Consider the following 23,277-nt stretch of genomic DNA (forward strand, 5'->3'; position numbering starts at 1 on the left):
TGCTTTTTGCCAAGATACCAAGAAGGARCAGAAGTTACATGGCATGATTGGGAAGGATTGTTATGAGGGAGATGGGCATCTRGCTGATCTTTATCAGGCATGCGTGGCCTCCCACAGGAAGTAATTTTAAAATGTTTGGGAATATTTGATGCAGTAGGACACGAACTGTGTAGATGAAATAACAGGATGGGGACTGCCTGAGCCTTTGCAGAGTAACTCTGGTGAACCACTCTCAGTGGCTGGGCTGTTCTGTGTAATTAGCTCTAAGTTCAATGTTCTGTTACTAATTTTTGTAGTTAACAGTGTATCATGCATTTRCATCAGCTGAAAACCTGGGAAAAACTTAAGCTGAAGCTCCCCTTTGGTGGGAATATGGAGTGCATGAACACATTCTTGCTTAATTAATTTGCTGTGCTTATATCACGAGACTAATTCTAATGTCTGATGCATTGTTTTGGCAGGCAGTAAGAACTTCTCGTGCCCAGGCTTTTCCTTCCCTGTAGGGCTCTGGCAGGTGGCAATGCGGTGGTGAATTTTGACTGCAAAAAGCGTGTGAGCGTTTCTGCTGTGGGGTGCCCTCGAAAAGCCGAGCTGGGCGGGAGGGGGGTGCAGCAGCAGAGGGAAGGGGGCGGTGTGACGTCGCACGGAGCGAGGCGAGGCTGGCGTGACGTCACGTGTGTCACTGAGCAGTGTCCCCCCCGCGCCGCAGTGACCGGGACCGAGGCCGGGCCGCGTCACTTGTCCGATGCGCGCCGTGACGCCGCCGTGACGTAGCGCGGGGCGGGGCGTGGCGTTGCCAGGGCGACCGGACGCCGCGCGCGGGGCGGGAGGGGCCGCTGCCGCCGCCGCTGCACTGCGGCAAGGCGGGGCCGCCGCGCGCCCGGGGCGGGAGCGCTCCGCGCCGTCCCATTGGCTGCACGCGGCGCGAGGGGGCGGGGCCTCGTCACCCGCTCCGAGCCCATTGGTGGGGCCGCCCCCCCTCATGGCGCTGCCGCCCCTCCCCGTGAGGGCGGGCCCGGGCGGYGCCGGCAGATGAGGGCGCGGCCAGTGCGGACGGGGCGCCCGCGGGTCCCGCTCGTCCTTTGGTGGAGCCGCGCCGCTGTCCCGCTGKCATCCCGGCACGTCCCGAGGAGGAGCAGTCGCTGTCTGTCCCCGTCCCGCTGACCCCGCGCCTGGGAGCCACCAGGTAAACCCGGGCGAGTGCCCGGGAGGCGTCCCGGCGGAGAACGCCCGGGGTGGGCTCTCGGGGTCCCCGCTCTGAGGGCGTAGCACGAGGAGGCTGCTGCACTTGTAGGGTCTCTGAGACCGKTTTTTATTAATTTAAACGCCATAAAATTTTCAATGTTGGCTGGTACGTGGGCAAGCTACAAACTTGCTGTTGTTCCTCTCCCCCGCCTCATTCTGCACCATCACTTCCTTGCCTTTCAGGGCTGTGGATGGAAATCTCGTGCCCATCACACCATCTTCACCTTCCCTCAGGCTGTTCAAGTGAAAGGGGCAGTAATTCTGCGTTTCTACATTAATTATTTCCTTTAAATAATAATGAAAATGTCAAATCAGATTGTGTGTYTCCATAATGAATTAACTCTTAACCTCTGCACCACTTAATTAGAATTCTGAGTATTAATAGAAATTCCTGTTCTCACTATCTTTCTGTATATTGTGCATTTCAGATGTGTTTTTCAGAGTTAAATCATTTGGAAGCTTTTTTTTGCCTTCCAAATTTCATAATTGAGGAAAGGGTTAACCTGAGCTTTCTTTGCAATAACAGAGCACAGAGAATCTGTAGAAGCTGCTTTTTCTCTTAAGAATATGATTTATTWCAGGCTTTATATTGCTGCTTTTGGAGAGTTCTTGCATGAGACAGAACTTGCATRTGTCTTTATATCTCCAACAGAGTTTCCTAAAGGACAAAAAGACACATATTAAATGTCACGTGTAAAGCTGCAAAGAGTCCCGAGCTCTTTCTCGAATATAAGTAAAAACACTTCTGCACACCTGTAATTAAGTCTGTTCCTTCATTTGTCTTTGCAGTAATAAGCACATACAGAACTGTATTTTAATGTGCAGAATAAGCAAATATATATAAGAGACAAAGACTTTATTCTCTCTGAACATGTCATCACATTTTAGASCATCTGTCATCCCTTCATGCTAAGGCTGCTTCATGGTCCACGGAGTTGATGTGTAGTAAACTTGTTACCAGTGAAGCACTCAGAATTTTTCCCTGTAAATTATAGACTCAGAACTGTCGCAAAAAATGGTTTTCCTTCTTTCTTCTTTCTTTCTTTGGTTGCCCAATGTGATCATCCCATAGCACTAGTCCTCAAAATGGTGATTTATGGAATATTGACATTGCTGGTAATTTTATTCGCATTAAGCCTATTTTATGGTGCAAGACCAAGGGATTATAATGCTCCATCATTTACTTATCTCATCCAAACATATTTTTAAAGCAGCCACTGCATTTGTGTGAACTAGCACAAGAAGTCRGCTCTGTGTTTTATAACCAAAGAGATTTGCCACTGGTGCTGACCTGTTCTGGCCCGGTTATTTCTCTTCCTAACAGCAGAAATGGGAGATGTTCAGGGGCATAAATATAATTGGTACCGACATCTGTCTGCACACTGACAGAGAGAAGTCTCCACCACAGTGACACTGCTTGAAAGTGCTCTCAGGAGTGAGGGATAAGAACACAGTGACTTCGGAGACTGATCCWCTTTTTCCTGATAGTGGCATCTATTTTACTTGGAAATTTTGGGGTCATATAATCTGTGAGGACCTTTCTCCTTTAAAATTGGCTCTTCTTCATGTTTAGCAACAGATTTCATTTAGATGGAATTGCTAAAATGGTATGAAATTTTCTGTTGGACTTGTCTTCTGTTTTGTGGCTTTTGTCTTCTTTTTAGATCTTGTGACTGTAGGAAACCTAAATGTTTTCTTGGTGGGTTCTGGGTTTTCTCTTTCTGATTTAATTCAGCTGCTCTTCTGAGAGGATGAAAGCTTACAGTTACCTGCTGCTGTGAGTTCTGTTTCTAACAACAAAAGAAACAGAAAAAAGGGCTGGAACAGCTTCTAGAAGGAGAAAAATGAGGGTTATTTTGTGCATCTTAAGCATCTCTCCTTTTAGAAAGAGYGTGGAAATGAAACATCTATGTGTAGTATGCTTTTAGTAACAAGTTACCAGGTGTTATCTGGATGTATTTCCTCTCAAATTCTCTATAATTCTTGCTTTATAATTCAAAAATTTGTGTGTGGCTTTTAAGTTCCGTTATTTATTGGGTCTGTTTAAGGTTTTTCAGAAAAGGTCCAAGTTGCTTGCCAAGTATGAATCCCTACTGAGCTCTTCGGCTGTGTGTTAGTTGAACATGAAACTCTTGATTAATGCCTGCAGTTGTTTCCCAGCATATGATAAATCAGTACTTTGAACTTCCACTTTGTTCCCTGGTGCTATACAGAAAATCCATTTGGAAAAAGAAAAAAAGCTAAATACAGTCCTGTTTTTTAAGATGTTTACTGYTGTCATTTTATGCTTTGTTCTGGTGTCAGCTTGAAGCTGAGGAATAAGAGGTTTTTGGAACTGATCATCTTGGCTAATAAGGAGTTAGGAATGTTAGGTCTTTGGGATGAGAGTGGAAGGTCATTCAGGTGTTGTTTTCTGGCTCCCTAACTGGGTGTCCTGGCTTGGCTTCTATATAATGGCAGTCAGGTGTGCTAAACAGATGGGCAGAGCAAGAAAGCAAAGCTGAGAGTAGAAGGTTTGTGGGAAGAGATAACTGATAACTGTATTTGAGCATGAGTAAATCTACATTGAAATGCCCCTCTGGAACTTAGGCTGTTTTTTTCTGAGATTACAGGAAGCCTTTCTATTCTATTAGAGGTCTTAGAGGGGTGAATCCCCCCTAGAATCAGAGGAATAGTGGGCAGCTCAGAGGAATAGTGGGCAATACCTGCTTCTGTTGGGTTTGGTGTGTTTTGCACATCAGCTTCTCCCTCAGGGTTTTGAGAATATGTAGATTTTGGTTACAAAAAAGCCTCAGTACTTGATTGTAATGCCATGGTACACACTTCCCACAGTAATTTATGGAGTGCKGCAGGTACAGTAGATCAAGCTTTAACAAAACATGCAGTGAGGCTTACTGAAAACTCTTTCTCTTCTAGGCTTAGGTAACCAAAGATGAGTCGTGGATTCTCAGAAAACAATAACTTTCCCTATGACAACAACCARATGGTTTTGGATATGATCCTGTGTTCCCTAATTGGTGTTCCTCAGCCTATCAACTGGGACAGTGTGGCAAGGCTGGTTCCTGGATACACATCCAAAGAGGTGAGCTTACTAATAAAAGAATTTGTAAGCAGTGCYTTATGGAGAAGAAAACATTTCTGGGGGGAGGTAGGGAAAGTGAAGTTAAGGCTAGGGTTTTTTCCTAAAGTAATTTACACCTAATGAATTGAAAATACTAAATGATCAATAGATTGAAAAAAGGTGGAGGTTTTGTTTTGTTTTGTGAAACCTGAATATTTAAATTAAGAAATGCATTCTGCATTTTATTTCATTAGAATTTGCACCRAATAAGAATAAACATTACTGGGAAGGAAAAATTAAAAAGTGTAGTAAAAAAGGTGGCATGATACTKTGTTCCATACTCCATAGCTAAGACTTGGATAGAAAGGATGCCAGTATCCACTAACCTMCTGTAGGTTGTAGAATCCTTACTAGGAAACCTAATAACACTATGCTTGTTGTTACAATTGTAAACAAGAGAGTTACAGATCTCTGTTAGTAAAGAGTGCAGTTGCTTCTTTTTTGATCCTGCAAGATGTGGATTTTTCTTTCTTTGGTTGGAATACAGTTGGAAGAACCTCTGTATTTATCTCTTTCTGGATTGCTGAATTTCCTGGTGACATGCTTTTTTTAAACAATAATTTTGACTTTTTTATTTCTGAAAGGATGTAAGCTAAGTGAAGAAAATGCCCTTTTGATTCAGCAAAGCTGAAAGAAAATAAGTCAGTGGTCTTGACTTTCTTGCAAACCTAATCAAGTGTGTCAGCTCACATTYATGGCAGTGCTATTGGGCGCTGCTGTAACCTTGTATTTAGAACATAAAAATGAAGGAYTGGGTGTAGAAACTTTTGTGAAATGTTACTGCCTTTCGAGTGCTTAGCAAAGTGCTTGGGGATATCTCTRTTGTTCACCTTTCAATATGCAGACAGCACTGTGCACATTGAGCAAATAAAATAACAATATCRGTGAGCTCTCTTCTCACGTTAATGTGATTCATTAGTACRTGTCTGATTACTCTGAAAACAAMTGTCTTACATATGTGGAGTTYCTGCTTAAGGTAGTTACATAAAAGYATAGRTATACATTTATTTATCTGTTGTATGTAGTAGACTGGCATCCCAAATTTGAGACACTGTGAATRTCAGAAGGATGTCACTGTGTGTCCCTGGCCCAAAGGGGCAGCTGGCATGAAGCAATGTTTGTTAACTCAACCCAAAATAAATGAGTAAAAACAGCTGCTTGAATGGAGCTGGACAGATGTCCCAGGAGGATCACCTGTAGAATTAAGTAAATTTATTTGAATGTGCAAGTTACCTCTGTGTAGGACTTTGCTGAACCAAGGCTATGATTAGGATTGTGTTGGTGTAAATTTACGGAATGGAAAGACTTTCTAGTCCATCAAAACAGGAAATGGGAAGTTTATAGAACTGCAGTGGGAATGAAAAATTAATAGAACTGCAGTGGGAAGCACCTGTGCCTTTTGTCTAAATTGGATTGGAGGTCATAAAGTAAAAAAATAGTAATTGTGAACCAATTTCTATAGCCASTCTTAATAACATTTGGCCATATTTATGGTAAAAGAACTAGTTACAAAATGAGRACTTAAACTTTCCCTTTTGAAAATTAGGTTTAAGGAAATGAAAGTTGAAACAGGTTCTATTTTTTTCTCTTTCTCTTAGAGTCTTTAATTATGATGACTGTTGTTTTACTGTATATTTATGTACTTTCCTGATAGCACTAAGTAGGAAGCATTTTAAGTTTGATATCAGTAACAGTTCACATGCAAAAGATGTGCAATACAATATCCATCTAAAATCATAGTTATTAAAAATGTTCTGAAAGCTACTGCTTCATTGTCCTATCATTTAATCTTGTGACAGTGTGCAAAAAGGTTTGATGAACTAAAAAGCAGTGGAAGTTCACCTGTTGACAACCAGTATAATTCCCTGATGGCTGCTGGTGGGAGTCCTGTGGAAACTTTAGCTACGTACATCAAATCCTCCTTGCTCGATACACAGACAGAGTTTCAGGAGCCTGCTATTGGGCAGGATTCCATTACTATAACTGGTATGTTTTTAGTCATTCTGAAATATATTGGCTTTGATAATCAGTATGTGCATGCTTCTGTCCTGAGTGGTTAAGTCCACCCAGGAATAACAGTCATTCATCTTGGGAAAGTTAAGTATAAATATAATGCATACAATAAGGCACTTTCCATTAGTTTAAAGAATCAATGATTGCTTGTATATTTTTGATAACCTGTCCTTCCAAAAGGCATAAATCCCTCTGCTGAGTGCTCTGTTTAGGACTTTTGGTGGTGGACTGTTAAACCTACAGCCATTTGAAGTCACATTAAGCAGCATTATTAAAATAACTGGGGAGTATTGTGACGAAAAGCTGCAGTAAGCTGAGGAGGTGTTCCCTTGAGGGCAAACCTTCCTCTCCCACCGAGAAGCCCTGTGTTTGCCACGGATGGCTATGGAGGAGTTGAAGCATGGTGTTGCTAATTTTTGCTTCATGACAATCTTGTGATGACATAAAATATTTCAGTTATGGTCAATTATGTGACCCAGTAATTATTGGGCAAAAGAGGACCAATCCCAATAGCTGTAAATTCAATCACAGCACAATTAAATATTGTTAATAATTCCTTAGGCATAGCTTCTTCTGTCAGAAGCTGTAATTAAATGTGTGATAGTTAGATAGACTGAGATGTTCCAGTGACTGTAGCACTTGGTAAATGTATTGCATGAGAAATTTGCTTCAGTAATGAATAAACACTTTCTGTGCTAAAAATTAAGAKGAGTAAAGCGGTTAAACAACGTGTTCTCTGTTAAAATGCTCTTCACTGCAGCTTACATTGTCCTCTTTGCAACAGAAAACAGCTGTTTGAATTAAGTGTTTTTAATAACTCTAATCAAGAGATGATATTGGAAAACTGTATATGGAGTGTCTGGACTGAAAGTGCTTTCCATCAGTTTTCAATTATGTGGTTTCCATGCATGGTGTGGGGTAAATGCTGCTGGCATCCACAGGTCCCTGTTTGTAGGATTAGTAGCTTCCCAGTAGGCAGTTAACGAGCTGACTCTGCTTCTAGAACTCCTCAGACAATTAGTGCATGTTTTCTTTTTAACAATGTAATACATGTAATGAGTATTAATGCAGTTAAGTCCACTAATGTAATGTTTCCTGTTACAAGATTCTAGTCTGAGATTATTCTGTTTTCTTTGCGACTCTGGATAAATCATTTGCCCCGTTTATGTGTAATTTGTTTATATGGAATGAGGGTAATTAATCTATTTTTCTCACAGGCTTGGGTGAGCTCACCTTCTTAGTATTTGTGAGGTATTTCTGCATTTCAGGATTTGGAATTTGAGGAAATCCTATTTGTAAACGTTTTTTGTTCAATTAATTGCTTCCTAGTGGATTTATTCACATTAAATCATTGTTAGGATCAAGAATTTTGGACCTGTTTGCGTTTGTTTGTAGTCATGACTATCAGCAAGAAAAAGCAAATCAGACCATACTCATTCTGAGCTGGATTCTGGTTTTGGCTGAGATACAAAAGCTCATTTAATACTTGCTAATTATAAGGCAAACTGCTCTAAGTCCCTCTGAATGCATCTCATGGCAGTAAACAAACACATAGGATAGCCTTTTGCCCAAAGTATTTATTGCTAACTTTTAGAAGTCAATCAATCTGAAAGCTTTGAGGGGGGATGAAAAAATGATACGAAGAAATGTATGAAGTTCAGATGTCCCCATTAATTTGGGTGTATTACATATTCTTGTCAGAATTATTTCCTTCAATAAACAAYTCTGTGTTCACAATGAATTTTTTAATATTTGCAGACAGAACTCTTTCATGCCGTGGATTTCCACCATCCCTTCTTTTAAACCTCACGCCTTTGATTCAAAACCGAGGGCTCCCACCTCACCTGCCTGCAGTGGGATGGCTGCCCAGAAAGCTGTGGCTGGAGCAGCCCTTTCCCAAGTTTTACTGGGAGTGAATCTGTTGAATAAATCTTCCCCTTCTGTTAACTGTGCTCCCCTATTAAGGCCTTAGGAAGGCTTAACTGTGCAAGGCCTTAGGCTGCATCTTTGGAGAGGTTCATTTCTTGTGTCTCTGGTGTGATAATTTTGCTTTCCCAAAGGGCATAACTCCTATGTTCTGAAACATGTAATTTTTTCTGTCAGTCTGCTATAGTTGTTTAGCCATAAGATAAAGAGGTCTGTCTTAATCTTCTTCAGAAGAGTACAGCCTCTTACATTACACAAAAGGGGAGAAGATGTTTCTGGAACTCCCAGAAATCTAAGAGAATGGCATAAACATGGAAAATCACCACTTTATGGATTTTCATCAGTGGTAGACAGATATGTGCCCTTCCGTTATTTAAAAAAGATAACTATCTTTTTGACTTTTAAACAAGATTATTGAAGTTTCAGATTGCAGTGATCCAATTCACAGTTGGAAAAGACATTGATTGTTTTAACCCTTGATCCAGARCTCACTGGATTTGGTGACTAAACTCCTGAACTTTGCTGGGTTGTGTGTCCACTTTCCACTGCTTGTAGTACCTTTGTGAAGATCAGCTATKTGAAGTGCATCTGTCCTTTATTCCTGATGTAGCTCTAGGACCAAGCAAATTTCATGTCTGCTCTCTTTGAACATTGTTTTACATGATCAGCTGGTTTAAGCCATGTGTGTAAGAAACTGGGCAAAAACAAATACATCCAAAGAGTCTTCTGTGTTTTATCTGAAAGCTGCTTATTTCCAGAGCTGGCACATGATGGATAAGGAGTGGGGTTAGTCCCAAGTTCTGCCCTGGCAGAAGCTTTGATGTGGCAGGATCTTAGGAGCCACATCACACAAAGCACACAAGAAGAGCTAAAGGAATGGATTGCATTCCCAGAATGAAGTGCTGAACGCTGTGAATCTCATGCTCTTTGTTGAGGCAGGATTGCYCTGGGTTTGCAGCCAAGTGTCTAGGCAACCCATGGATGCTGCTGGAGTTCCCAGTACATGGCACTCAGAGCAGGAATTTCGATTGTTTAGTAGCCCCTGTGGAAGCAGATTTGTTGCTAGCTGTGTTCCATTGCTCCACCATGACAGCCATACTTTGGCTGCATTTCCAAGATGCTGAAGAGCAAAAGGTCAGGTATTTTTTTCTAATGCAGCCTTTTTTTCCTTACATTGAAGGAAGGCCCAGTGCAACCTCCACAAGGAGTTGTTCTTCAGAATCTGAGAACGGTCCTGTGCATAACAGTGGAGAAAGCACTGATGAAACCCAGGGGTAAGAAGAGTTTTGTGTGTTTGTTATCTAGGAGATTGTAGAGCTGACAGAGAAATGTCTAAATTGCTCATATTTTTCTACTACCAGAAAGAAAACAGCTGCAGACATCCTAATAAATGCTGTAAGAAATTTGGAAACCTTACATTGCTACACAAATACAAGGAATAGGTTTGAGAACGTGTTGTGTGCATTAAGATATTTATAAATCTGTGTATAGTGTTCCTCTAGGTGATTGATCACTGCTGAGGCAGGAGTGGCAAATATACCTGATTTTACAAAGGACCGAAACAAGATTGTTGCTTAATTACACTTAAAAAAATACTATTGAATGTAGACTTGTCCTATCTAAAAGCAGGAAAAGAAAGCTGTAAATGAGAAATTTCCTCATGAATTCAAATAGTGATCCAGGTAATTTTCATTCCATCACATACCTGTTTCCATACTGTATAATTACGTGTAGAATAATGTTTAAAACCTAAGCTGCTCTCTGTAGAGATGGCATTTACTGATTCTAGCTTTGAACTTTTCTTAAAGAACAGGCATTTCAATATGCAATAAATCAATCTTAATTTCCACAGATGAAAATTGCTGCTATTGGTGCCTCAGTAACTTAGGCATCTATATGTGTTTATTTTTTAAAGAAAATTGAAAAGGGGGAACAAATGAGTTCTCCATATAATTCAGGTAGTATCCTATAACAAACAGGTGACAAAATTGGGGAATGGAGCTAGAAATKTTCTATTTCTGCTCCCTTAATTAAATCACACTGATTATCTGTAGAGGATATGCATCTGTCTTCACCTATCYAACAATAGTTTTCCATTAATAGTTRGTAACTGCAACTTGTTTTCCTTCTCTTAATAAAACTCTGTTGGTAACATTAGTGTTACAATGTGTGAGCCAGWGTTGGAGATGASATTGCTTAGGCTCCTAATTTAGTTTGTGGCTTTTTTCTTTTGAGGCCAAATATGGTGATCCATGTGTGTGATGAAGCCAAAAACCTCAAAGAAGATTTTGTGTGTCCTCGAGACCTTTTGATTTCAGAGATGAAATACTTTGCTGAGTACCTGTCAGTAGATGCCCAGCGCTGGGAGGAGGTGGACATTTCTGTGCACTGTGACGTTCACATCTTTGACTGGCTGATAAGATACGTCAAAAGGAACTCTAAAGACTCTGAGGCTAATGAAATGCCCACTTTAGGTAAAAGTAGATAATTTCTTGTAGGTTTATTATGTTCTGTACTAATTGAAGATAAATGGTTTGGATGCAGCTCAGCCCTGGTCTGGTTGTTTCTGATTGGAGTTTGTCAGTTGGTATCTCTGTTGCCACAGAGATGCTCTGGTCATTTCAGCAGATGTCTGCTTTGTCAGCACTGTCAGCTTTGAGGAAACATGTTAAAAGCTGAAGCAGTAAAAAAGCCCTAATATATTTTGGGATGTGAYGTTTTTAATTAAGACTCTTCAGACCTCTTCTGACCAAGGACAGAGTGGTAGATTTAAAATGCTGGTGGTTTGTTTGTTTGTTTCTCCTCTGTTCCCTGATGGTGCAATTTCAATGTTTTCTGCAATTTAAATACAATCCAATACAATGGTGGAAGAGTCTTTGCCTTTATGGATTTGAGGCAAGTTTTAAATTTTCAAATGAGCCTTTTCTGCCATTTAAAAAAAATATAACTTTATCTTCTTGGTTTATTTATAACTTGCAATGCAAAGGTTATGTTGAGAAAATCTCAGCTAGGTGTGATGGCTACAGCTTGAAGTGAATCCTGTTGTGTAATTGTTTAGTCATTGTATCCCTGCAAAGCCACCTTTTCCAGTTTTAGTAAATTTCGGGTTGTTAGAGTTGTAGTGTGGCCCCTAAAATGGTAAACCAAAAGTTTGTTTCTTAAGATGGTTAAAAGGTTCTACGTATTAGAAGATGGAATGACAGGTTGATTGCTAAAATAGTTGCTAAACCAGATGCTAAATATGAAGAGGGAGGGATGTGATATGAAATTGCAAAAAAAGTTGATGTAAAAAACACTCCCCTTTTTCTGTTGCCTTTTAGAACCATCAAATGTCATATCAATCCTTATTTCTTCTGAGTTTTTGAAGATGGATTCATTAGTAAGTATTAAGAAAGGCAGATTGATCCTCTGTCTTGAGGGCAGGTGTCTTAACAGCTTGTTTGTTGGACTTTGGCTGTTACAAAAACAGGTGCTGCAATGAGAACATTTTGAGATTTATGCCACTTTTCCTATTCAGTGCAGTAATCCAGTATTTGCAGCATCTCAATGCAATAAAGTTGGATTTATTTCTAAATGTGATAGTGTGATCTTGGATTTGCTTTCAGATGCCTGATCTAGAGTGCTTGTTTTATATCCTTTTTACACAAATGACATGTCTGCAATTTAGGATCTGATTTTCCAGATCTCTATAAGGAATATCTGCTGACTTTGTTAAAATGTTCATCAAAACTTTGATCAGTGGGGTGACCCACAGTAAAGCTCAGCTGTTGAAGTTGAGATCCATGTGTTTTGTGGTTCTCTTTTAACAAGCAATTGGAAGGTGCCACTTGCTGAAATTTTTAGACAACATGCACTAAGTCATGTTAATTCAGCAYCTCAGTTAGGCAAACCTGAGGCTTAATTTTTTTTATTTTTAAGTCAACCTTAATAGYTTTCCAAAACACCACACTTTAAAAAAATAAAAATCTTGAAGCAATTAGTATGGGTTTGTTTGTCTAGAATTTCTTAACATTTCTGTTTCTATTTTTCCTAGGTAGAAAAATGTATTCATTATTGTCACAAAAATATGAATGCTATTGTGGCCACACCATGTAACATGAACTGTATCAACGCTAATCTTGTTACACACATTGCTGATCTCTTCAGGCACAATGAAGTGGAAGAGCTGAAGGACAAAAGAGACAAATTTAAGAGGTAACTTTTTTGCTCWGTGATAGACTGCTGAAGTGCTGTTGAGCTTTTGGATCATTTTTCATAACAGTTAAGACTGTGGAGTTTGAAATTATCTATTATATATATTCGCAAGTAATGTATTTTTAATGCAGAATAGCATGATGTGACTTCAGAATAGTGTACTAAAATTATGGGCAAAAGGAAAGAGCTTTTATAGGAAATAAGCAAAATAAAAGGCCACACTAGGAGCATGGCATGGATGAATTATTCATTAATTCTCASATGGGAGCCAGGATTAGGGTGAGAAACCATTTATAGGATGACATGCTCCTAATTGGTAGAGAATGGTTTGGTTTCAGCATCCTGTGAACTCGATCTTTGGACTTAGAATTCAGGATGGCTGGAAGGCTGAATAGTTGTGCTGGAATGTTGTTTCATACATAAGGATTCCATCTTACTATCAAGACAAGGCCCAATTATTGGAATGCAGGCTGATAGACAAGCAAGGTGATGGTAAGAGAGGATTTTATGAAGGCATTGTAATTTTTGCTGTGAAATTGCACTTAATTCTAATATTCACTTATAAAAGATCTTTTAGTCAAGGTAAAASCTGGCAGTTTATATTGGCAAGCAATGTAGTAAAGGGGAAAAAACCAAAAGATCTCTTTTATCATGCCTGTGAAAAAATGAGATGAACAGGATAATTTAAAGGAAAATCATACTAAAAGCTACATTCTGAGAGTGACTTTTCTTATCAGAATGTAATTGTTAATCTAATCTCACTGTACATAAAGCAATTTTCAGTTTTTTCTAATGGGTGAGCTGTGTTGCTGTCATTAATAGTAAACTTTTCTGCAAGAAGATTGAGAGACTGTTTGATCCGGAGTATGTAAATCCAGATTCTAGAGGGAATGCAGCAACGTTGTACAGGTATGTCTTTTTATATATTGCTACTTCAGTAGAAAGGACAGTCCCTGTGTTTAGAAGTCCTACTCATAATCCAGTGTTTTCTTTCTCTCTTTTTTTTTTTTAAATCTAGGTGTTGTTTATGTAAAAAATTGCTAACTAAAGAAACTGAAAGAAGAATTCCTTGTGTACCAGGAAAAATCAACATAGACCAACATGGGAATATTGTCTATGTTCATATAAGGTAGTGAATATATACATGTCCATTCATACATAAAATGTTTCTTTAACTCTATGATTTTGGGTGATTTTAAAAAATACTATATATTCAAGTAGTCACATTAAAAAATGAAGCTATAGATATGTGAAAAGTGTATGAAACATCTCAACTTCTTGTATTACCTAGCAAAAAATAAGATAGGGGTGTGATTATGATGGTGTAGTACTGAAATTCATTCAGCAGTGCTGCAGCTGAATGGAAATGGGAAAACTGCAGCCACGATTACCAGGAGGGCTATTTTGGCTTGCGCTGCTTTAAATAGAAAATACTCAGCTAATTCCTTCATCAGATGGTTTTAAGATGTGTGTAGTTGATGACTGCTTGAATTAAATGGTGTATTTCTGCAAGGTTTGCAAGTGAAGAATAGACCTCACTCTGCCAGAAAAGAAAGGCTAGAGACTGTTTTCTAGACTGAGTTTATACTGTAAAATCAAATGCTCAACCTGTTTAAAGACTGCTATAAATAAACTTTGCCAGATGTTTTTTTGYTCCTGAAGTATTTGTCAGAAGAGTTTTGAGGGCCTGTTCTGCACATAAGTCTGATTCATTTGGTGCAAACATTTCATTCAATTCTGTCTGTTTGATCCCTGTCAGTGAGCAGCTGGATTCTCTTATTAATGAAGGTCAGCACTTGATCAGCTGCAGTTCCTTCCCTCTGCACATGCCCCTTTTAAGGAGGATGGTGGAAGATTAGTAACAGACCTTTCTCATCAGATCTATTTTGTTTAGAACCACAAAAACAGTTCCATATCAGCTCCCACCAGTTATTCCAAGGTGTGGAGTAAGTTCTGCCTAGCAGTTTACATAGAACCAAATCTTGTGCCGCARTCCTGACCTATTTAAGATCGTTGGTGATTAGTCACGTAAAATTCATTAACTGTATTACTTCACTTAAGCTGAGTGTATGTAGCTGCTCTGCAGTTCCCAGCAGATAAATGTGCAGGGCTTTAAAGTTACTCAGAGGATTATCTAGGTTCTAATTATTTTCCTTGTGCTACTTGTGATGCTTTGCTACACAGAATATGTTTATGGGGAAGTGATGCTGGCCACTAATGAATTCAGGCTCAAGAGCTAATGCAGTTCTGTCTTTAATGATTTAAAAATAGGTTTCTATTTATTGGTTCTCTAGTCATGCCTAAAAGTAACTTCCAACTGGAAGTACTGATTGTTCAGTCTAGGTTAGACACATATTTAACAAAAATAGTTCAAGCCAGGACTTCAAATTGGGGGAAAATTTTATCTGCTCTTTCCAAAGATAATATGTCCCATTGCAAGTTGCATATTCTCTTTTGAATTCTGAAGAGATGTCTCATTGGATCACTAGGAAGGAACAAAAGTCCTGTATTTTTAAGACTAGAGCTGTCAGGTGTGTACATTATCAAAAGGGCACGAGCTTGTCTTCAAACCTTATTTCTTAGCTAAACAATTACTGTTGTGTTGCAGATGCATAAAATGTATTTGTCTTCACCTATAAATTTGCAGATATGAATCTTGAGATGAATCAAGCTGTATTTTTTTGTTATGAGTGAGTTTAGGACCTTGTGAAAGAATAAAGGCTCTTTGGTCATGCTCTGAATTTAATGATTGTCTCACATTATATCCTTCSTGTAACTGCTGTAGGCTTTTCACCAATGAAACCTGTGCTGTTCTGCTCCTTCTCCCACCTCACCATTCTGGTGGTAGGATCAAAACAGAGTCATGACTCTGATGTTTTGCTTTTTCAGAGACAAAACCTGGGAAGTCCATGAGTATKTAATTGGCCTTCACGAGGAACTGAAATCCTGGCGGGATGTTTATTGGCGTCTTTGGGGGACTGTCAATTGGTTGACCTGCTCAAGATGTAACCAGGTTCATATAATTTCACTTTGGCTTATGATGGGTGACTTTTGTAGTGTGAAGCAGGGATTAAAGCAGCTTGGAAAATACCTGTTAATAAAACTTGGTATATATTCTTCACAGTGCAAAATTTTTACTTCCATAGGTCATCACATCTCTCTCTGTTTTTTTTCTAATGTAGTCCTTCCTGTGCACTGAATTCTCCCACTGCCAGTACCATTCGCAGCCAGTTCTTTATCCAGGTGTAGCAAGTGCGCTGGGCTCAAGTGGCACAGGAGTGTATCCCTGTTGTAACCAAAAAGTTCTTCGTTTTGACCCTACAACCCTCCCAAAGGTACTTCAATACCAACTCTTTTTTAAAAGAGCATAATACATGGTGGGGGAGGGAAACTATGTTATGATAATTGATCTTTTTCCAAGATAGGGATTGTAATTTAGGAGTTGAATTTTTGTTATTATACTTACTGAAATCAGTTCTTCCTATTAACTGCAGTATTTGAGCTTCTGTCTCTGTGCATTGCAGGGCTGCAAAGTGAGGGATCATATGGTTGAGTTACCTCCAGAAAGTGAAGATGGGGATGCTTTGCCATCTCAGAGTGAAGATGGGGATGCTTTGACATCTCAGACTACTCAGATCTTGAATGATCTGCTGCATCATAGGGATGTTATCGTCGTTCCTTTCACTAAGGATGAGAATAGGTAAGAACGCTGTATTGTGTTACTGAAATAACTTAGCCTTCAGCACTGACTCTGTGTGCTTGTTATATTTGAGTTCTCTCCCATTTTAAAATGAGTCATAGGACTTTGTAAGGGTAATTTATTTTTGGTTGTTTACTTGAAAACTGGGAAGTGAAGAACGAGTAGTTACTCCTTTTACCGTTCAATCAGGCATTTAGTCATTCAACTCTCTTAAGCATTTACTCCTATCTTTATATTTTAATGTATTGCTATCAAAGTGTTATGTGGCAGACTTGGAGGTCTGTCTGCTCTCTGGATGCATGTTGAGTAAATTGATACTGATTCTGAAGTTGTGGAATAGAAATATTTATTTTTGGTTTATGTATTTCTCTTTAAGTGATTCTGGTATTGGGCTTGGTGATGAAAAAGGCCTTGAATGTGATGTGCTTGTGGAACCAAATACACCATGGGGCCCTAAAACTGGAGAAATTAATGCTGTGAGTGCTAATGCTTTTCCTTCCTTTTTTCTGACTATCAAGATTCTTACAAAGGCACTTTGAAAAAGTTCTTTAACAAGTTTTAATAAAACCTTGTAACTTGTATCTCCAACCTTGTTGTTGAGGAAGAAGCACACTGGCTGAGCATTGTAGGATAGGATAGGTACAAAGTACATGTTTGGTGAAAAGGCAATATTTTTCCCATGTCTGCTGGAAGTACTTCAGTATGTGAGAGGGAGGGAATTTTCCTCATGTGTCTGCTTTCCACCCCATTCTCCAACTGATGGTATTTAAGGATCCAGTCAAGCTGTAAAATACATTGTGTGGCAATGTTTAAGTAATTGTTGCCTTGGTTTTGTCTGCTGATGTATCTGAGGTTGACTGCTCCAAGTCCACAAAAGATGATCAGCAGCTTGGGTGCTGTTTTGGTTGAGGTTGGTTGGTTTGGGTTTCTTTTCCCCTTTCAAGAAGTTTAGGATCCTCTTTGGGGTTAGTCATTCCACCAAAATTTAGAGTTCAGGAYGGAAGGAGGCCTTCTGGGAGTTACCAGTGTAGAGTGCTGTACTGTAACATACCCACTCCTATTTTTAGAATTCCTCTCACATTTTTATTCTAATTACTGTTAATTCTTTAACTTATGTGCCCTTCTCTCTCTCTGTGACTACAGTTTTTGTCTTTGAAGAACTGGACTTTGCAGCTGGTTAGTAAAATACTTTACTCATTATTTTAAATATTTGGCCTTATGTACTAGCAGAGAACTAGTTGATTAATTTGATTATTATTTTCTAACTAATGAGATAGAAGATGTATTTCTTWGCTTTTGCTTTAATTTGGAGGTTGTATATAACAACATTTTTTACAAGAAAGTATAAAGTATGTGTGAATTGGCCGTGGTAGAAATCATTCAAATTAGATGTTTCTTTATATGGCAACAAACCATGCTAGAACACATGCATCACTTATTAATAGTGTTTTAGGCTGACAGAAACTTAAACCAAAATCGAAGGTTTTGAGTATGTCTCTTTTGGCTCATCTGAGGTGTTTTGCATCTTCATTGTTTAGCTTCATCATTACTCATTACTAGACACTCATTGTCACTTAATTGAGATCTATGTGTATATTCAAACAACATAAACTTCACATTACTGAGTATTTCTATAATTCTGTGCTGACGTGTCAGGAATTTTYATTGTTACATCACTGAGATAGGGAGCTATGTCAGCTCCTTCRGAACAGATTTAATATATCATTTAATAGAAACCCAGCCTCACTTTTAATCTCTGGATTCTCCTCATGTTGATTAGAAACAGCAATCACTGTTATCTGAAGAGGAGGAGTACACCACTGGCTCAGAGGTCACTGAGGATGAAGTGGGGGATGAAGAGGAAGTGTGCAAGAAACCAGGTACAGCAAGTTATGTATTATGAATGATGAGATAGGGATTTGAGGCAGAAGTCCTCGGTAAGCRTATTTTGAATACTAGGTGTTTAAAAAAATAAAAAACAATATTACTTGAATTTTACTTCTAGTTTTTCTGTGGTTAGATACAGATTAAACAGCACCTTGGTGCTATCAAAAATCACTGGCAAACAAGAAAAGCTGCAACTATTCATGTATGAGAAATCCTTGGCATTATCAAGCTCTTATTTTGCAGGAAACGATCAAATTAATGAAATTTCATGTAGTAAATGTTGGGAGAAAAGGCAGCAATTACATGACTGCTTTTACATGCAAAACAAAATTTGCAGAATATTCCTGAGATTGCAAAGAGGAATGACGATTTAATGTGGCTAAACTTGTGTCTGCATTGAAGCTTAGCTTTATATTCGCTAAAAAGACCTTTTTTTTAAATGTGATAATGGGCTTAAGAGTATGGAAAGCCAAAAAGCATCATCTCCTTTTCAGCCTACTAATGATTCATTTGAAGAGAGGCAGCTCTTTGTTCTTTTTGTCTTTACTCAAAGGGGGAATGGAATTGTACCAGTTGGTTAAAAAAAATACACATTTTGAAAGAATTTTTTTTGTATTTTTAATTTAAAGCTGTTTGATCTGATATTGCTCAGAATTTATTCATTGAATTAATKTGGTCAAAAATGTGACTTGCATGTGGAGTTACTTATAAATTTAAAAAAATATATGCTGTTATGTGCAACCACTCTGCATTWTAAATATATACTTGAATTTCTGTGTATTTCTAATAGAAAAGCATTTAAGCAATATGTGTTGGCATGCCTGCAACAGTAATAAAAGGAAAATAGCCTATTGATTTACACTATTTTTAAARAAATAGAGGGATGTGTAGTTGATGTGTAGCTGAGAAATTCCAAGTATCTGAGGGTATGAATAGCTRTTTCTTCCATTAGTAGGGAGAAAGGAGAAATTAAAGAAATCCTACARGCATCCTAAGAAAGTGGTTTCTTCAACTAGTGTTCAGAAAAAGGAGAAGCCATCTGATAAGGTAAAATCACAGCTGTGAATCCAGGCTCTCTGGCTGGGTTAAATAATGAGGAATTCTCTCTAAGCTGTRGACTTGACCTCAAAAGACATTTAATGTGGTTTTCTTTCTTCAACAGTCAAGTTCCCGAGATGCATCTCCATTCATGTAAGTCATTTTCAAAGYCCTTGAGAACATCTTTTAGTATCTCCCTCTTTTTAAACTGTCCCTGATAACAGGGTGTGCACCTTTCTTTTCCAGTGTGAGCATGCAGCAGAATAAATGGGATGCCTCCAGGTCACTGAGGTTCAACCAAGATGCTCAAAGAGAAGATGGTCTGTTCTTGCATGAATGTAGCTTTCATAAAGTTAATATTATGCAAAGAAAATCATCCAGCTAATTTTCTTAAAATATGGTTAGCTACACCCTTTTAGGGTGGATTTAATCTCAGATGCAGCACTGGGATTTGGGGAGTTTGTGTGATTTATGTGCTTTATTTGGAATGTCAGCACATAACCTACAGAGATTATGGTTGTGTCATCTCATGATTATAAAAGCATGAAGATATTTTTTTCCTGCATCCCTGTGGCATTTGTTGTCTGTGCAGATAACTAGAGAAACATCCATTTCTATCTCTTTCCCATTCTCTATGACTAAAATATTCAGAATTATATTAATTGGTTCCGCYTTCTTTTAATCTCTCCTGAGACTCTTGTGTAATTTTGCTGTTTTGAAAACCTCTGCCTCAAAAYCATTTCCAGAGATTTTGATCTCAGTGTAGTGCCTCAGGCTGATTCTGCTATCTGCCAAGGCTGCTGAGCCTATGTTGTAGATCGGGATTTAGGATCTTGGTTGTTCAAGATTTTTATATGAACTGAAAAAAAATTACAAATCCAGTATTACTAAAGTCTGTGTCTAACACTCCTTGTATTCAGTACAAAGGAAAACCCCTGTTCTAAGCATCCTTTCTTATTTCTGACAGATCAGAGAAGAATGTCTGAGATTACAGGGCACTTAATAAAAATGAGACTGGGAGACCTTGATCGAGTCAAGTCCAAAGACAGCAAAGAAGTAAGATTTGTGCTGGCAAAATATAATGTTTACAGATTGGAGTGAGCCTTGGTTAACAAAAATATTAAACACAAATGGAAATACCCTCTATTCAATACTTAAGTTAAATCTTCATTTTGTTCCAAGCATGATATTTTGGGGGATTAGAGTTTAAAACAATATTTAAAATTCACTGCCTTTAAAAACTGATCTTGGGAAATAGGTTGGGTTTAAAAAATTCAGTGCTGGGTTGTGATAATGTAGTACGCCATAGGTTCTGCTGAATATTAGTTATTTKATGGAAATTCATTTATTACACTGAAACAATGCCAAAACTTGATTTTTATTTTTCTGGATTCCAGTATGCAGGAGGCATTTATTCTAGACTTGAAGCTCAAATAAAAGCTTCAGCACAGACCAGTGCACGACAAAGCAATGCTGAGAAGAATCCCAGGTAAGACTTTAAAAGAAAAGCAAGAAAAAACCCTAGGGATTTCGGGGGTGTGGGCGTTTAAAGAAAAACACGCTTCATTTCACACACTTCTTATGGATCAGCTTTCCTTCCACCAGGTTAAGCCATATGAGGTGTGAAGGCTTCCCTTTGTCAAATTAAACTCGTGCTGGGAGAATGAAACTCTTGGAGCCRTGCTGGGAGGAGGTTCACTGCAGCTCCAACATGTTTTGGTTTTTGGGTCTTTTTTCTTATATTATGGAAAACTGTAAAAAGTATTAGTCAAGATTTTTAGTTTATTCTTTGCCCTCCTTTCAAAAACAAGCCCAAAACCACCACACATCAAAAACCTGCATTAATAGTGTAAAAAAACCTCCAGTTACAATGTAAGTATGTTTTTTATGTGTTTTTAATACAGGTCAAAAACCCGTTTTGGTCAAGGCCGTCCAACATAAGAAATCATGGACATGCTTTAGCCAGAATTCATTCCTGCTTCTTGAAACTCCACTGCACTCTGATATATGGAGAATGCACATCTCTAAAAGCTTTCCAGTGACTTATTTATTACTTTAAGCCTTGTAAATTATTTTGTGCTATAAATGAATGCAAATTCAATAAGGTCTGTACTTATTTTAATTGTAAATATACTATTTCTTAAATTGAAATTTAATTGCTTTTTTTAGGCTATTGCATTAAGTTGCATAGAAAATATTTTATAAATCTACAAAATTAAATTATCATACTGACTTTATTTATGGGGGAAGACCCAAATATGCCTTTTGGTATGCTAGAAATACTGAAAAGGAAAAAGCAAGACTACTGAATTCTGAATGCAGTCAGCAGCATTAACCCAGGTCTCCTCGTGTATTTATATTGTGTTGTATTTGATGGTACATTTTAGGTCAGTCTTCTGGGGATTTGCATTTGAAGTCCATGACAATACCTGTGACTTAGACTAGTTTAAGCAAAATTTTCATGCAGTTCTGAGGCTTCCTTCTGTACATCTCACGAATCCCACTCCTCTGAAGGTGGGTAGCAGGTAGGGACTAGACCTCCAAAGATGCTCTCAATGCCATGATGGTGCAGCATTGCATCTTGCATGTGAACCACTTGCTTTTCTTGTGTGTGAAACCAATATTCATCCCCATTCCTGACCCCTCTTGCACAGGACAGTGCTTTGTTCCCTTTTAAAACACAAACCTTATTATGCAAAGCAGTTCTATCCCTAATTGATGCTATGCCACTAAATTTCTGAGCAGATTATTAATTCTGCATCTTTCAATGGAGATGAATCATTACAAAGGCTTTTGGGTCTAGTTACTCCCTGAAACCTGCCTGATTAATACTGTTTAGAAGTCAGATGCACTTTCAAGTTCTGTATTTGGAGCAATAGAATACAAATCCAGGGCTACCAAAATGAAATAACTTGCCTAGAAATTAATTTATATATTAACAAAGAAAATTGCAATAATAGTAATAATAATAATAGTGGCTGAATTCAAGGAAACACGTTCTGACTTTTTGAAACAGGTAGAAAGAGCGCTCAGGGAAAGCTTATTCTAACTCMTGGCTGTACAATAAACTGTGAGTTTGGAATTAAGTCAGCAAGATCCTGGGTGGGAGGGTGGGGTAGGGTAAGGAGARGGAGATTTGTTTAAATGCTTTTCTCTCTCTTGGGATTTTTGTTTGTCCTGTTTCTTGATGATTGTCGATAGGTGTTAGAAGACTAGGATAGCAATACTTGAAAATACTGCTTTCAAGGTGGAAGATTTTTATTGAAACAATTAAAAATCAGTGTTATTTGTGTGTTTTGTCCAATGCTACAGGAGATTTGGAGCCCAGTGAAACCAATAGGCAAATTGGATTTCAATGGCTTTGGTTTCAGGCAGGAGCAGTAACTTTGCAGGAGTGCTTTAATTTGTGTCAAATAAATAAGGTTTTGTGAATGTCTAAGGCCTGTTTGCAAGTACTAATGCAGTTTGAAGTTTACAGTTTGACTTGTAGTCAATATTGGAAAACTGATTGTTATTTGTTGCAAGTATTATAAAATCCATCAGGTATGAAAATGCAGTAGRAAAAGTTGCTTTGCTACAATTTTGTCATTTCTAATAGAGGGTCGTTCCAAATTCCCTTGGTAAACCTGGCTATGAAGTTTGCAGGCTGCATGTGTGTGTTTAGTTTTCATAGAGCTACTGACTAGAAGAGAAAGGAAAATTCTGCTGGTTTTGTTCCCTAGGAAAGTGCCAGTTCTATGTGCCAGTATTGTTTTACTCAAAAATATTTTTGAGCATAAACAAATAATATACATGATGTGCAGTCTTACCTTTTTTCCCCTTGCCAACCACCTTCAATTTTTATCTTGTATTAATTTTGAAAATTTGTCTTGGTTTAATGGAAATAAACCTTACTAATTTAAGAAGTGTGTGAGTTTTTTATAGATGTTTTTAAGAACTGAGTATCTGCATAAATGTTGGTTGATGGTCTCAATCGTGCATGTGTATTTTTGATTAAATTGCAGTATCTTCATACAGGCTTTTTGTCTGTCAAGAACAGGATATCATTAAATACAGAGCTACTCCAAATCTACAAGAGCTTAAGAGCTTTCTATCTGCATCAAGTTTTGAAGCTGGATTAAAAATTCCTGAGTGAGCTGCCCCACAACTGACC

The 23,277-nt window shown here is 38.3% G+C and overlaps 1 protein-coding gene across 1 annotated transcript; it reads left to right on the forward strand.

The window, feature by feature from the left end:
• The first annotated feature begins 1,047 nt into the window (after positions 1-1,047).
• On the forward strand, positions 1,048-23,049 carry SANBR (SANT and BTB domain regulator of CSR). The gene is made up of 21 exons (XM_057382539.1): positions 1,048-1,186; positions 4,162-4,327; positions 6,166-6,352; positions 9,486-9,579; positions 10,541-10,779; positions 11,626-11,684; positions 12,339-12,499; positions 13,322-13,408; positions 13,518-13,628; positions 15,389-15,512; positions 15,682-15,834; positions 16,024-16,199; positions 16,576-16,675; positions 17,343-17,375; positions 17,980-18,079; positions 19,039-19,133; positions 19,249-19,277; positions 19,371-19,444; positions 20,092-20,180; positions 20,522-20,613; positions 21,029-23,049. Exons 2-21 carry the CDS (start codon positions 4,178-4,180, stop codon positions 21,063-21,065), a joined length of 2,190 nt encoding a protein of 729 aa, XP_057238522.1. The 5' UTR covers positions 1,048-1,186; positions 4,162-4,177; the 3' UTR covers positions 21,066-23,049.
• Positions 23,050-23,277: the final 228 nt, after the last annotated feature.

This window comes from Malurus melanocephalus, unplaced genomic scaffold, assembly GCF_030028575.1.
Source record: "Malurus melanocephalus ecotype Western Australia unplaced genomic scaffold, MMel_1.1 scaffold_13, whole genome shotgun sequence".
In the NCBI taxonomy this organism is placed as follows: domain Eukaryota; kingdom Metazoa; phylum Chordata; class Aves; order Passeriformes; family Maluridae; genus Malurus; species Malurus melanocephalus.